This window comes from Mustela erminea, chromosome 21, assembly GCF_009829155.1.
Source record: "Mustela erminea isolate mMusErm1 chromosome 21, mMusErm1.Pri, whole genome shotgun sequence".
NCBI classification, from domain to species: domain Eukaryota; kingdom Metazoa; phylum Chordata; class Mammalia; order Carnivora; family Mustelidae; genus Mustela; species Mustela erminea.
Genome location: NC_045634.1, coordinates 21,433,806 through 21,448,708, shown reverse-complemented (window position 1 = coordinate 21,448,708; position 14,903 = coordinate 21,433,806). Strand labels below are relative to the sequence as shown.

At 41.4% G+C, this 14,903-nt stretch overlaps 1 protein-coding gene across 5 annotated transcripts in view; it reads left to right on the top strand.

The window, feature by feature from the left end:
- TRMT9B (tRNA methyltransferase 9B (putative)) overlaps positions 1 to 14,017 on the top strand; it is a 57,980-nt gene extending 43,963 nt beyond the window's left edge. For all 5 annotated transcript variants that reach the window (XM_032328866.1, XM_032328867.1, XM_032328863.1 and 2 more), the window contains 2 exons: positions 6,594 to 6,767; positions 12,091 to 14,017. In XM_032328866.1, coding sequence (XP_032184757.1) covers positions 6,594 to 6,767; positions 12,091 to 13,121 — 1,205 coding nt within the window. In that variant the 3' untranslated portion in view covers positions 13,122 to 14,017. The remainder of the gene's footprint in view (positions 1 to 6,593; positions 6,768 to 12,090) is intronic.
- The last annotated feature ends 886 nt before the right edge of the window (positions 14,018 to 14,903 follow it).

Below are 14,903 nucleotides of genomic sequence, written 5' to 3'. Positions count from 1 at the left end.
GGATGTCTTCTTTGCAGAAATGTCTGTTCATGTCCTCTGCCCATTTCTTGATTGGATTATTTGTTCTTTGGGTGTTGAGTTTGCTAAGTTCTTTATAGATTCTGGACACTAGTCCTTTATCTGATATGTCATTTGCAAATATCTTCTCCCATTCTGTCAGTCAACAAAATACTAGCCAATAGGATTCAACAGTACATTAAAAAGATTATTCACCACGACCAAGTGGGATTTATTCCAGGGCTGCAAGGTTGGTTCAACATCCGCAAATCAGTCAATGTGATACAACACATCAATAAAAGAAAGAACAAGAACCATATGACACTCTCAATAGATGCTGAAAAAGCATTTGACAAAGTACAGCATCCCTTCCTGATCAAAACTCTTCAAAGGGTAGGGATAGAGGGCACATACCTCAATATCATCAAAGCCATCTATGAAAAACCCACCGCAAATATCATTCTCAATGGAGAAAAACTGAAAGTTTTTCCGCTAAGGTCAGGAACACGGCAGGGATGTCCATTATCACCACTGCTATTCAACATAGTACTAGAGGTCCTAGCCTCAGCAATCAGACAACAAAAGGAAATTAAAGGCATCCAAATCGGCAAAGAAGAAGTCAAATTATCACTCTTCGCAGATGATATGATACTATATGTGGAAAACCCAAAAGACTCCACTCCAAAACTGCTAGAACTTATACAGAAATTCAGTAAAGTGTCAGGATATAAAATCAATGCACAGAAATCAGTTGCATTTCTCTACACCAACAGCAAGACAGAAGAAAGAGAAATTAAGGAGTCAATCCCATTTACAATTGCACCCAAAACCATAAGATACCTAGGAATAAACCTAACCAAAGAGACACAGAATCTATACTCAGAAAACTATAAAGTACTCATGAAAGAAATTGAGGAAGACACAAAGAAATGGAAAAATGTTCCATGCTCCTGGATTGGAAGAATAAATATTGTGAAAATGTCTATGCTACCTAAAGCAATCTACACATTTAATGCAATTCCTATCAAAGTACCATCCATCTTTTTCAAAGAAATGGAACAAATAATGCTAAAATTTATATGGAACCAGAAAAGACCTCGAATAGCCAAAGGGATATTGAAAAAGAAAGCCAACGTTGGTGGCATCACAATTCCGGACTTCAAGCTCTATTACAAAGCTGTCGTCATCAAGACAGCATGGTACTGGCACAAAAACAGACACATAGATCAATGGAACAGAATAGAGAGCCCAGAAATAGACCCTCAACTCTATGGTCAACTAATCTTCGACAAAGCAGGAAAGAATGTCCAATGGCAAAAAGACAGCCTCTTCAATAAATGGTGCTGGGAAAATTGGACAGCCACATGCAGAAAAATGAAATTGGACCATTTCCTTACACCACACACAAAAATAGACTCAAAATGGATGAAGGACCTCAATGTGCGAAAGGAATCCATCAAAATCCTTGAGGAGAACACAGGCAGCAACCTCTTTGACCTCAACCGCAGCAACATCTTCCTAGGAACAATGCAAAAGGCAAGGGAAGCAAGGGCAAAAATGAACTATTGGGATCTCATCAAGATCAAAAGCTTTTGCACAGCAAAGGAAACTGTTTTTTCTTTTTTAAAGATCTTATTTACTTTTGGGCACCTGGGTGGCTCAGTGGGATAAGCCTCTGCTTTCGGCTCAGGTCATGATCTCAGGGTCCTGGGATCAAGCCCCCCGTCAGGCTCTCTGCTCGGCAGGGGGCCTGCTTCCTCCTCTCTCTATGCCTGCCTCTCTGCCTACTCTCTGTCAAATAAATAAATAAAATCTTTAAAAAATAATAAAGTAAAGATCTTATTTACTTTAGATTGAGAGAGACATTTTCTAGGGAAAAAGAGATTGAGAGCTGGGAGAGGGACAGAGAGAGAATTCTAAGCAGACTCCAGCATGGAGCCCAATGTGGGGCTCGATCCCAGGATCCTGAGATCATGACCTGAGCTGAAACCAAGAGTCAGATGCTTAACTGACTGAGCCATCCATGTTTCTCAAAAGATAGATTTTAAAATAAAAGTGAACGGACGCCTGGGTGGCTCAGTTGGTTAAGCAGCTGCCTTCGGCTCAGGTCATGATCCCAGGGTCCCGGGATCGAGTCCCACATCGGGTTCCTTGCTCCGCAGGGACCCTGCTTCTCCCTCTGCCTTTGCCTGCCTCTCTGTCTGCCTGTGCTCGCTCGCTCTCTCTCCCTCTGTCTCTGACAAATAAATAAATAAAATCCTAAAAAAAAAATAATAAAATAAAAGTGAAGTTAAAGAACAAAATAAATGAAAAGAAAAGAAAGAAGACCAAGGAGATTAGAAGAAAGGAAGATAGGACCAGGACACCTGGGTGGCTCAGTTGGTCCAGGCCATGATCCCAGGGTCATGGGATCCAGTCCCACATTGAGCTCCTTGCCTGCTTCTCCCTCTGCCTGCTGCTCCCCCTGCTTGTGCACTCACTCTCTCTCTCTCTCTCTCATTCTCCTTCTCTGACAAATAAATAAATAAAATAAAATAAATAAAATAAAATAAAAAATATAAAGTAAGATAATATGACTATCCCCAAAAGGAAATGTTTTTTCTTTCCAGGTTTTCCACCTCACTAAAATCAATTGTTTGTTATGCTGGTAACTTGACCGGTCATTAGATTAGCAATTTATACTTAATTACTAGTAAAACTTTGCGTAAGTAATAAACATCTGGAGGTAATCAGGTTCCAGTTGCCCATGCAGTAATATCCTAGGCTGTTTGCTCTATTTAGGTGGTGCAACTTTCAGTTGACTAAAATTTTATCAACCTCCTCTCCCGATTCCCCAGCTGAGCTGATTTGCCGAGATGGGGGGAAGTGTTCCTGATGCAACCAAGTCTTCAGGGCAGGTATCAGGAATTAAGGAAGCAGGAACTGGAGTCTAAGTGAAAAGAAATTCAATGATTCAAAGACAGTAGAAATCCCAAGTCTCTCAGGAAATGCTAGGATCTGTGCAGTTGTGGCAATGCCATTACCTAAAATGGGCTAGTCGCTAAGGACATTAGATGGGCCATGGAGGGTGTTCTGGGGTGAGAGTTTTATTTAGATTAGTTTAGAAAGCAGGAATAAGACCGGAGCCTGATTCTTTTTGAGAAGGTTACTTTTTTACCTGACATCAGAGACAAATGTCTGTCCCAATAGTATTGAATAGTATTGCCTTTGGGGGTACTTAATAAAAATGTACTTTCCAATAATTAAGATTCCCTTTACCGTTTGGCTGTATGTTCTCATTCCCAGTCTCTGTGATCAAATTTGATTTGTTAAGTCATTCTCTATTTGCCATTCCTTCATTGAGTCAATGAAAATGTAGACCCTCTGATTTGTGGCCAGAAACTGAATATGCCTACAGAATAAAACATATCCCGTCTTCTCTGGTTTTAAGAAATGTATAAAATGGGGACCCCTGGGTGGCTCAGTGGGTTAAAGCCTCTGCCTTCGGCTCAGGTCATGATCCCAGGGTCCTGGGATTGAGCCCTGCATCGGGCTCTCTGCTTGGGGAGGCTGCTTCCTCCTCTCTCTCTCTCTCTCTGCCTGCCTGTCTGCCTACTTGTGATCTCTGTCAAGAAAATAAATAAAAATCTTTTTTTAAAAAAAGTAATGTATAAAATGGGAAATAAACAGACCATATATATTTTTTTTCTTCTCTTTCCCATGGGAAAATAGAATCCTCTTTCACAAGATAATCTTAGCAAAAAAAAAAAAAAAAGCCTCTTAATTTAAAAAATGTTGTTGTTCCTACAAGCTTGAGAGGAAACATTCAGATTAGTTATTTCTAGCAAACACTTGCGCACCATGCGCTGAAACATTTTGTGCAACTGGGGCAAGTATCTGTTTTCTACTCTGCGTGTGGTGCAGAATGGAAAAAAAGAGGGAATGCAAACCTGCAAACGCTTTCTGTTAGCTCGCTTCAATACCACGGAAGGTTGTCCTTTCAGGAGACTTTGTAAAGCAACATGAGCGTTGTACACTGGACCTTGCCGCAGTATCAGAAATGTTCTGATGTGCTTCTTGCACATTCAAGATAATGGGGTCACTAGGCTTGGCAGTATTCCCCATCTCATTAGGATAAAATCTTCCCCACTCTGGCATCCCAGTGTATGCAGCTGGAAAATAAATATTGGCATCATATTTGGGAGATCCGCCACCGTCCGTAAGGCTGAGTGCCATCGGAAATGAATCTGCAGCTGGGATGTGCCTGGGTGGCTCAGTTGGTTAAGCATCTGCCTTTGGCTCAGGTCGCAATCCCAGAGTCCTGGGATCGAGTCCTGCATCGGGCTCCCTGCTCAGCAGGGAGTCTGCTTCTCCTTCTCCCTCTGCTGCTCCCCTGCTTGTGCTCTCTCTCTCTCTCTGACAAATAAAGTCTTAAAAAATAAATCAGTAAATCAGTAAATATGGGATAAATCAAGGGTGCCATGGGACCTGGAAGCCTTTCAGGAGATGCTGAGATATGAAAAGGCCCAAGTGGGTTCAGTACTGCCTGATGCCCTCGGAACACCTCCCTCTAGCCTGAATGGTCCACAGACCTATTTTTGTTTTGTTTTGTTTTTTAATTCCAGCATCATTAATGGACAGTGTTATATTAGTTCCAGGTGCACAATGTAATGATTCAACTGTTCTATACACTGGTCAGTGCTCATCATTATACTCGGACTCTTAATCCCCTTCGTCAGTTTCACCCATCCTCCCCCTCCCTCCCCCTCCTACCCCCCATAAGCAGCGGTTTCTCAGGAACCTGTTCTTCCTTTGTGTCTCTGTAAGTTTCCATTTTTCTAAACATATCCCCTGAGCCAATTAAATTGAAAAAGCAAATGGATTTGCAAGACTATTTTTCTTCAATTATGACCATCATCTTTGAAATACTCAGGCTGCCATTTTAAAATACTGTGTGATTCCTATTTTCCCCATACCTCCCTTCAAATATTGGTTACTTTTTCTCATAACCATTCTTGGGAGCAGTGGCTATGAGATCTAAACTATTTCTAAGACCCCAATCGTTACACTGAAATAATCACATTGGGAATCTTATTTTTTATTCACAGGCTCACCACTGTCTCATCTGCATTGGTGAACTTGAATTATGCTTTTAGTGTCTCATATAATTTTGAATGCCCTATTAAGAGGGAGTTATTAGAGCATTGTGACGTATTTCAGAAGCAGTAAACTAAACATCCTTGAAGAGTGGTAGATTTTTTTTTCAGGGAGAAAAATCTAGAGCTAATTCCAGAAGGCATGAATATCAGCTCTAATGATATCTTTAAATATTTCTGGAAGAGGAATTAGCTGCTATGTCTGTGCAAATATGATACTAAGTATCAGATCCTAGAAGGCTTTGTTTCAAGATGATTGTTCACTCCTAGTACTTCCTCCTCATTGTAGTATCAGATCTGATTGGTCTAGATAAATATTGAATTATTTGGGTCTCTGCCACCAGAGCAGAGACTAAGAAGAAAGTAGTTCTAAGAGTTGCATACTGAGTCAATAGAGATCGTTTAAAACCTAGAACTGAGGGACGCCTGGGTCGCTCATTTGGTTAAGCAGCTGCCTTCGGCTCAGGTCATGACCAGCGTCCTGGGATCGAGTCCCACATCAGGCTCCTTGCTCAGCAGGGAGCCTGCTTCTCCCTCTGCCTCTGTCTGCCATTCTGTCTGCCTGTGCTCGCTCTCTCTCCTTCTCTCTCTCTGACAAATAAATAAATAAAATCTTAAAAAAAAAAAAACTAGAACTGACATTAGATCAGATGAAAAGATATTGAAATTCCCTTTCCATTCAAATTCAGCATTTTTGAAAAGCATGTTTTATTGTATAAATTCTTTTATTTATAGCCAATGAAAAAAGGCTCGGCAGTAGTTTGTTTTACACAGAAAGCACGTGGTAAGAATGTCTGGGGAGAGGAGCACCTTGGGTGGCTCAGTGAGTTAAGCCACCCAAGCTGACCAAACTCACCCTGAGCTTTGGCTCAGGTCGTGATCCCAGGGTCCTAGGATCGAACCCCACGGTGGGGCTCTCTGCTCAATGGGGAACCTGCTTCTCCCTCTCCCTTTGCCTGCAGCTCCATCTGCTTGTGCTCTTTCTCTCTCAATTTGTCAAATAAATAAAATAAACAAAATCTTTTTTAAAATGTCTGGAGAGATAATATGAGAATAAACACCATCACGTACAGACCTTTGCATAACAAAATATGTATGTGAAGGTAGCTTTTGTACAGGACTGAGCCCCACTCCTGGGGTCCTAGCAACTCTCTTCTCCTGCTGTGAGCCAGCTAACAGTCTTTGGTTGTGCTAGCACACTAAACCCTACGGGCATGACCTCATTAAATGTTTGATAAATATCATTTTCTTTTTCCTGATTCCTCTCCCTCTTCTATTACAAATGAAAATCTGTAAGTGCCCTCTGAAGGTCTTTCTTTGGCTGTTGTGAGTACCTTCATGCTATGCTCTCATCGGTCTTGGTTTGTTAACAAAAAGTTATTTCTCTTGCTTGTCGTAAGAAAAACTGAGTGTTCCACTTTCCAGAAAGGACAGCACATAATGCAGGTTTTTCTCTTACAGGTTGTGGGACTGGAAAGTATCTTAAAGTGAACAGCCAGGTGTATGCCCTGGGCTGTGACTACTGCGGGCCATTGGTGGAGATCGCCCGGAGTAGAGGATGTGAAGTCATGGTATGTGACAACCTCCATCTCCCCTTCCGGGATCAGGGCTTGGATGCCATCATCTCCATAGGAGGTAAGGCAGCCTGGGCACACACTCCCTCTTCACTTTGAGAATGACCTTACATGGTGGAGGCCCTTCTCGCAACTCAACATGCATTCTTTGTCGCAATGTCTATGTGATTCATGTGATCAAATTTTTAAAAAAATTCCGACTGGATTATTGGACTAATCTCAAAGGTTCTTAATGGTGGTACACGGGATCGTATTAATGAGTCAAACTTTCAAACTGGTGTTGTGTTCTCTCCCATGACTCCTTCCCATTTCTTACACTTATGAGTAAGGAAGAATTAGGGGAATTTTGCTCATTGAAATATTTTGTACTTTGATATACTGAAATGAAGCCAGATTTTTCCAACATGAAGTAGAACGTTAGAAGTCATAGTAGCAACTTTAGGTCACAAGTGTGTCCCTTATTAGTAGATGCTAGAAACTGATGCGCTGAAGGTCACCAGGCAGGATGTGTGGAGTAACCTACCGCTCACTGGGGCGGGGGCACTGGGGAAGATGGCCCCACCGGGTCCCAGATGGCATTGTTTTTATAATGCCTGTCAGCTCTCTTAATGCCAGATTGTTCAGAAGTCCAGGGAATGTGTTCCTACTTTCCCAGCAAGAGTGCCATCACACACACAGGACACAGATGAAAAGGAACAACAAAAGCCCGTGCTTGAAACATACACAGGTAAGGCTCATTTTACCCCGTGCACGTAATCCTGAAACCTAGTACGTTAGTCATATTTAAATACGCCAGGGAAACGTGCACCACTTTCTTTTTTGCCACGAGGACAATCTTTGGCCAAGCAAATCATTCGCTCCTATCCGCTTAGAAAATGAATCTGTTTGACTCTAACAAACTTCGTCAAAGCAAGGTGAGCCTACATAAAAGTGACCAGATTAAAGTGTCAGAGAAAAACACAGGGTAAGATGCTCTCTCCTGAAGGAAATGAGGCCTCCATCTGTTTGACCTTAGATGGGGACTGTATCTCGGCTTAGCGTGGGAAGGCAGGCCTGGACGCCACAGCCCGGAATGTCCTTAGGACAGGCAGGAGACGGTTGCCATGGAAACCTGCTCTAGGACAGCCCCGTTTATTTGCTGTTGAAACTGTGAAGTCCACTTGGGGCCTAAACATGAAGAGAAAGGATTCCTGTTACACCAAGCAACTCATTACAATGTTTTGAATCTTGAGTGGAAAGAAAGTTTTGGGGTTGTTGGTCATCTCACCTAAGGAACGAGAAATCGTGGAAGGTCAGAGAAGTGTATTCTCCACTCTTTTTGTTTGTTGGCGTTAGTTTGAGAGTCTGCAAGGCTCCCTGCGTCCAGGCTGAGCAACTGAGGCACAGGTGCGGGCGGGGGGGGGGGGGGTTACTGCCCAGCTTTCCTGCGTCCGGGAAACGCTCCGTGCGCACAGTTAAGCCTTTCTCAGCTCTCAACAGAAGTCTCACCCCTTGTCTGCAGGAGAAACGCAGCACACCTGGTTGCCATCTTCTGAAGAAAAATGCTTCCTTGGGTGGAAACACACCGTGTATTTTAGGAACTGTATCTATAACGTGACGCGTCATTTTCAGCTGGCTTTCACTTTTAGAACCATATTATGAAAAACTTTGATAGTTTGTCTCTCTTACGTCCATATATATTTACTTCCCTGTTTAGAATTCTGTATGTTGGCACTTTTTGCTAATCTTCACATGAAGAAATATATATTTTTTGCTTTTTGATGTCTCTTAATAATAATAATTTGAAAGGTAAGCATCATACCTAATGATACGTTCGTTGTGTTTTATTGGCAGATTGCAAAAAGAAACACTCTTTCCACTTACTTTTAGAACAGCTTGACAAGTCTATGAAAATTTAGTCATATATTAAAACAGGGCCAATCAGCCATTTACTCTAGGTCAGTGGTTCTCAACTTGGGGTGATGTTGCCCCTGCCAGCCTTAGGGGGACACCTGTCCACGTCTGGAGACATTTTCAGCTGGCTCAGTTGGTTGTGTGTGTATGTACGACCTGCTGCCTGCTAGTGGGTGGCCTCCTACAACAAAGAATTATGTAGCCCGAAATGTCAGGAGTGCTGAGATTGGAACGCCCTGCCTTATGCTAAACCTCTCGATTCTGAATGCTTCTCCACAGAGAGATGAGACCTGTACACTTGAAAGCTACATAACAATATGTCATAAAATAGCAATATATAACAGGACTTTAAAGACGATCTTGTGTAACTTCCCATTTAGTTCTAGAATCCAGTAATTGAATTCAACCTGCCTATTTCCTGGGGTCTCAGCAGGAACACATTGCTATGGGATCCCTATATTGTGCTCTTTTTGCCTTTAAGTTGTGATTATGATTTTTACAATAAAGGGGGACTTTTTTTTAATCCGTTAAAGATTCAGTGTAGTTTCCTGAGATAATTCACGTAAATGTATCTTCACGTCCCATTTTGGCTACGTTTATAATGTTTTAAAATAGAATATACATATGTGCATATATAGTACATTTTTAATATAATGAAGTTGTAAACTTCAGTTATAAACTTTTCCCAAAAATTTGGCCTCATGGTTACTTAGTATTACATCTTAAATATAAACATAAAACAATATAGGAGGGCCTGGGTAGCTCAGTTGGTTAAGCATTTGACCTGGGCTCAGGTCATGACTGTGGGGTCCTGGGGTCTGGCCTCATAGCAGGTTCCCTGCTCAGTGGTGAGTCTGCTTGTCCTTCTTTCTTTCCCTTGCTAGTATTCTCTCTCTCTCTCTCTCAAATAAATAAACAAAATCTTAAAAAAAAACTAAAAACAACAATCTAAAATATTGAGATATTTCCTGGGTGATATTATGCTATTAAAAATGAGTCATCAGGGCGCCTGGGTGGCTCAGTGGGTTAAGCCGCTGCCTTCGGCTCAGGTCATGATCTCAGGGTCCTGGGATCGAGGCCCGCATCGGGCTCTCTGCTCAGCAGGGAGCCTGCTTCCCTCTCTCTCTCTCTCTGCCTGCCTCTCCATCTACTTGTGATTTCTCTCTGTCAAATAAATAAATAAAATCTTTAAAAAAAAAAAAAAAATGAGTCATCATAGGACGCCTGGGTGGTTCAGTTGGTTAAGCAACTGCCTTCGGTTCATGTCATGATCCCAGGGCTGTGGGATCAAGTCCTGCATCAGGCTCCCTGCTTAGTGGGGAGCCTGCGGCTCGCTCTCTCTCTCTCTCTGTGGCAAATAAATAAATCTTTGAACAAAATATTTTTAAAAAATGAATCATCACAGAACAAATGTTTAAAAAAATACAAAGTCTATCCTCCTTTAAAAAGACTTCTTTGGAAGCCCTGAATCCTGAAATGTTGAAGACTGCTATCTGAATCTGCTAAAAGAGATTATTATATTAAAGTAGTCCAGTTTTAAAGATGCTTTTTTTCTTTTGGGGCCCCCAAAAGGAACATGTCAACTCTCATTATTCATAGTAATTTTATTCTGTTAAGTCTCTGTGAATATTTCATAGTGAATACGGAGCCATGGCTCCCAGGGGAACCTTGAGGCAGGGCTCCATGCCACAACCCCAAGACCATGACCCGAATAGAAATCAGGAGTCAGATGCTCAACCGACTGAGCCACCCAGGTGCCCCCAGAGAAAACTCATTTAATTTGAGCTCATGCCAACAGCCCGAACAAAGCTTCTATAACCCCTCTATTTTCTCTCTGAGACATATCCCCGCCTTCTCATCTACTATGCTCAGGGATCATTTTAAGCAGCAAAATCACACACAAAATGCACAAAATGCAAAAAACATGGCACTAAATAGACCACGAAAGGACACGTGTTGACAGGAGGCAAGCCGGAACAAGGAAGCAGGGGTCACCTGGTTTGATCTCAGCTGGGAAGGTACACGCTGGAGTTTTATGCCACCATGGGCATGTCAGCAAATGACCACAAAAACACTGAGAGAGCTGTTTGGGGGGCTACAAGTATATTTTGGCAAGTAGCAAAATTTGCAAATACAGACTTGACAGATCACAAGGACTGACCATCTTTAGAAGATACACCCACAGAAGTTCTCCAGTGAATTAGGCGCAAGTCATGGGAGATATGAACAACCATGAATAGTCCTAGATATGAACATTAGCATCATCTTGAGTCTTGGTCGCCCTGACCTCTGTGCCTCCTTTTAGCTTAGTGACCAAGACTCTGTCTCTAGAAATATAATCTTTCAAATGATCCATTATGAACGGCTCTGTGGGGACGGGAGTAGGGGATGGATATTTGCTCTCTCTCTGCGGCAGGTAAACTAGAGATTTAAAACCACCACTAGCACCTGGATTATGCTGAGGGTTTTAGGAGCTGTCCTGGCCTCCCCTCCATCTCTCTCCCTCACTACTCATACCTGTGTAGTAGTGTCCAGACTCCCCTTAGAACCAACTTCCTACCTGAGACATGGGGTGGGCCATACCCCTGCATGTGGAAAACGATCTGATTGTTTCTCTTGACATGGTACCGTGATCGAACTCCTCTTGGAACTAATAGACTGGTGCTTTCCACGGATTATTTGATTAAAATATGCCTAATAACACACTTAAAGCTGGATAAAGGCAGTCCTATTTGAATCTTACTTTAACTTTGCAGGGATTGGAAGCAAAACAATGACATAGGTGTTGATTTTTGTTAAACACATACACAACCAATTTATATCAATTTTTTAAAAATTATAAGCATTTATTTGGATTTGGGCTTGGCTGGCCTATCTTCACATTATCTAAAGAGAAAAACAACCTTTAACATTCTTCTCCACTTTATTAATTTATTATTTAATTAATCATTTAATAATTTATAATTTATTTAATTATTTATTAATTAATTCTCCGCTTTATTAATTTTATTAACATTGATTAGTGGTATTAACCTTTTGGTGCTTTGGAAGTACCAATCATTCATGAAAGCAAAGAATTATTTCATAGTTCTTTCACTAGGGAATACTTACCTAACGTAGCGCTCCCATGAAAATTTCATTAACTCACACTAATTATCCTTCTAGTTAACAAATTTCGTAGGATTTTGGAACTAGTAGGATTTGGAATAGACATATTATTTAAATGTCTTATTATAGGCAAAGAAACCTGAAATCCATAGAAGTTAAATAATTGCCCCAGATTGTCTAAAAAGTACAGGAGCCAGAGATAAAAATTACGTCTCCCCTAAACCAAGGCTGTGCTGTTCCTACCATCTGTCCTGCCACATAGGAAATGAAGAGGTTTTCCTGCATGTTGAAATTGCATCATGATCATACAGAAAATACTAGTATCTGAATGCGTTGGTTTACTTATATGTATACACACTGAGATCTAGTTTCTTCTTTTTCAGTCATACATCATTTTTCTACAAAACAAAGAAGAATCAGAGCAATAAAAGAAATGGCCAGGGTCTTAGTTCCTGGAGGCCAGCTGATGATTTACGTGTGGGCCATGGAACAAAAGAACAGGCACTTTGAGAAGCAAGATGTGCTCGTTCCGTGGAACAGGGCCTTATGCTCGCGGCTTCTCTCAGACCCCAGCCAGCCGGGGAGAAAGCCATGTGCACATCCGGAAAGAAGCCATCCCTACCATCCTCCGTGCTCGGTCTGTAGCTGTTCTGTTTGTTTTAAAGAGCAGGGTCATTCACAGCGGTCCCACAGCATGGACTACGAGCCCCTGATGGCTGGAACGTGTTGTGCAGATATTTCTAAGGAAGGGGAGGAAGAAAATGGATTCTCTAACATGTTAGGAAAATCTTTTCGCTCCTGGTTTTTCTCTAGGTCTTTGGATGAATCAACTCTGAGGAAGCAAATTGAAAGAGTGAGACCCTTGAAAAATACAGAAGGTTGGGCCAATAGCACTGTATCCATCCAGCCTTCCAGACACTCCAGTTTAGACTTAGGACACCAAGAACCCCTTTCAACAAGAGAGCAAAGTTTAGATGAAGACGTGTTTGTGGAAGCGTCTCAGAAACAACTGGAGTGGCCGAGAGCACCAGCCGCAAGGAAACATCTACGTGGGGACCAACAAGGAGAAGTGAGGAGAAATGGAGATGGGAATTTTCTGGAAGGCGCCAATACAAGTGAGAACAGCGTGAATGAGGATGATGCGGAGGAAGGTCACCCTTCTGCTGGTAAAACCCTGAGAAGGATTTCTGCACTTGACTCCACAGATTCCAACTCGGAGGAGACGATTCCTGTTGAAGAACAACAGCCCGGCATTTTGGATTCTAGAGCCTTTATGCGGTACTACCACGTGTTTCGAGAAGGCGAGCTCTATGGCCTGCTGAAGGAGCACGTGGCGGAGCTGCATGTTCTGAGCTCGGGGAATGATCATGGCAACTGGTGTGTCATTGCCGAGAAGAAGGACAACTGTGACTGACTGGGTCATTTTAGACAATTCCTCCAAAAGGTGAACCATGTTCTTTTCACTGGGTTTGGTACATGGTTACCTGAATTTGTGTCCAATTTTGTTATTTTTAATCCATTTATGCTTTGGTTTGTAGAGATGATGAATCGGTCATCTAGTAAGTTTCTGGATGAACAGAGAGCCTGGCATGTAAAGCATTTGACAAAGGGTATTCGTAAATTATTAATATAAGAGAACTAAAGGAGTAATAGGAAATGAACATCAGTACGGATGGGATCTCCTTTTCCCTGCAAGGTGAAATTTTTATGAGGATACATGTATGTCATTTGTCAGTATTAGATGCTGATTTTAACAGGTTCTGTTGTTGACTTTTTATTACTATTGAAGTTGAGTCAACGTAAAATGTTATATTGATTTCAGGTGTACAGCGTAGTGATTTGACAATTCCATACAAGATTCCATTTTCATTTTTATAATGAAGGGGGTGGGTGAGTTATGCTTCTCAGATTACACTGTAGATCCACATGCAAGATAACAGGGAAACTGTTCCACTGTGCAGATGTAAACTGAATCACGTGATACATTAATCGGTTGCCGAGGCCTTGCTCTTACTTCAAGTCCTTCAAAAAGTGAGAGATGGTGGACAGAGATAAGAGGTGTCACAAGGACTTTTCTAAATGATAAGCAGACTTACTTCCAAATGTATAAACAACAAGGTTTTCAATGTTGCAAGGAAGGCTTTTAAAAGCACTAGGGGTGTGTAGAGAGTGGTGGGTATAGGTACTAGGCACGTGGCAAGTACCCGGGTGGTATTTTCATGACCTCATTGAAAGCAGGAATGTCTGGTTAAGATAAGACCAAGACTGACTAATGAGGAGTTTTCATCTAGAGTGATGCTTTTCTTATGAACTGAATGAATTCTTCATATGGTCACTGCATCTGTTTCAAGTACCCACTGGTCTGTTTAAATCTACGTCATGGGTCAGGAGACAGATATAATTGGGAATCAACATTTGACGGAAGTCTTTTTAATTTATGGACCACTATAATCCTAGACAAAAATCCAATTCTTGTTTTGTATAAAATTTTCATTTGTTTTGCATTCTTTTTCCCTTCTATGATTGTGCTCTATCTTAAGATAATGCTGCTATGTTCAGAGAAACCTAAAGGATTATTTTTAATGCTTATCTGGAAATGACTGATGTGTATTTCTCTTTTGGCTTCCAAATGAGATCCAACATCATCTTTTGCATGGGTGAGATTGTCTGATGGACAATATGTGAGATATAGGATTTATAGTGTTTGGTGCACAGTTGGCATTAGAGGGACAATGAAAACAGACCCAGAAATGGAATATAAATTAAAGATTAATTTAGCGTCTTCCATTTCTTATTTTAAATTTCAGATAGCTAACATAGAGTGCAGTATTCGTTTCTGGAGAATTCAGTGATTCATCACCTACGTACAACACCCAGAACTCATCACAACACAGGCCCTCCTTAACTCCCAAGCCCATCTCCGCAGCCCACGTCCCTCTATCAACCCTCAGTTTGTTCTCTATCATTAATAACTCTTACAGTTTGTTTTCCTCTCCTTTTCCCCCCTCTTCCCATATGTTCATCTGTTTATTTTCTTAAATTCCACATATGACTGAGATCATATGGTATTTGTCTTTGTTTGACTTATTTCACTTAGCATAATACACTTCAGTTCCATCCTGGTCCTTGCAAATGGCAAGATTTCATTCTTTCTGATGGCTGAGTAATATTCCATTGTGTGTGTGTGTTGTATTTT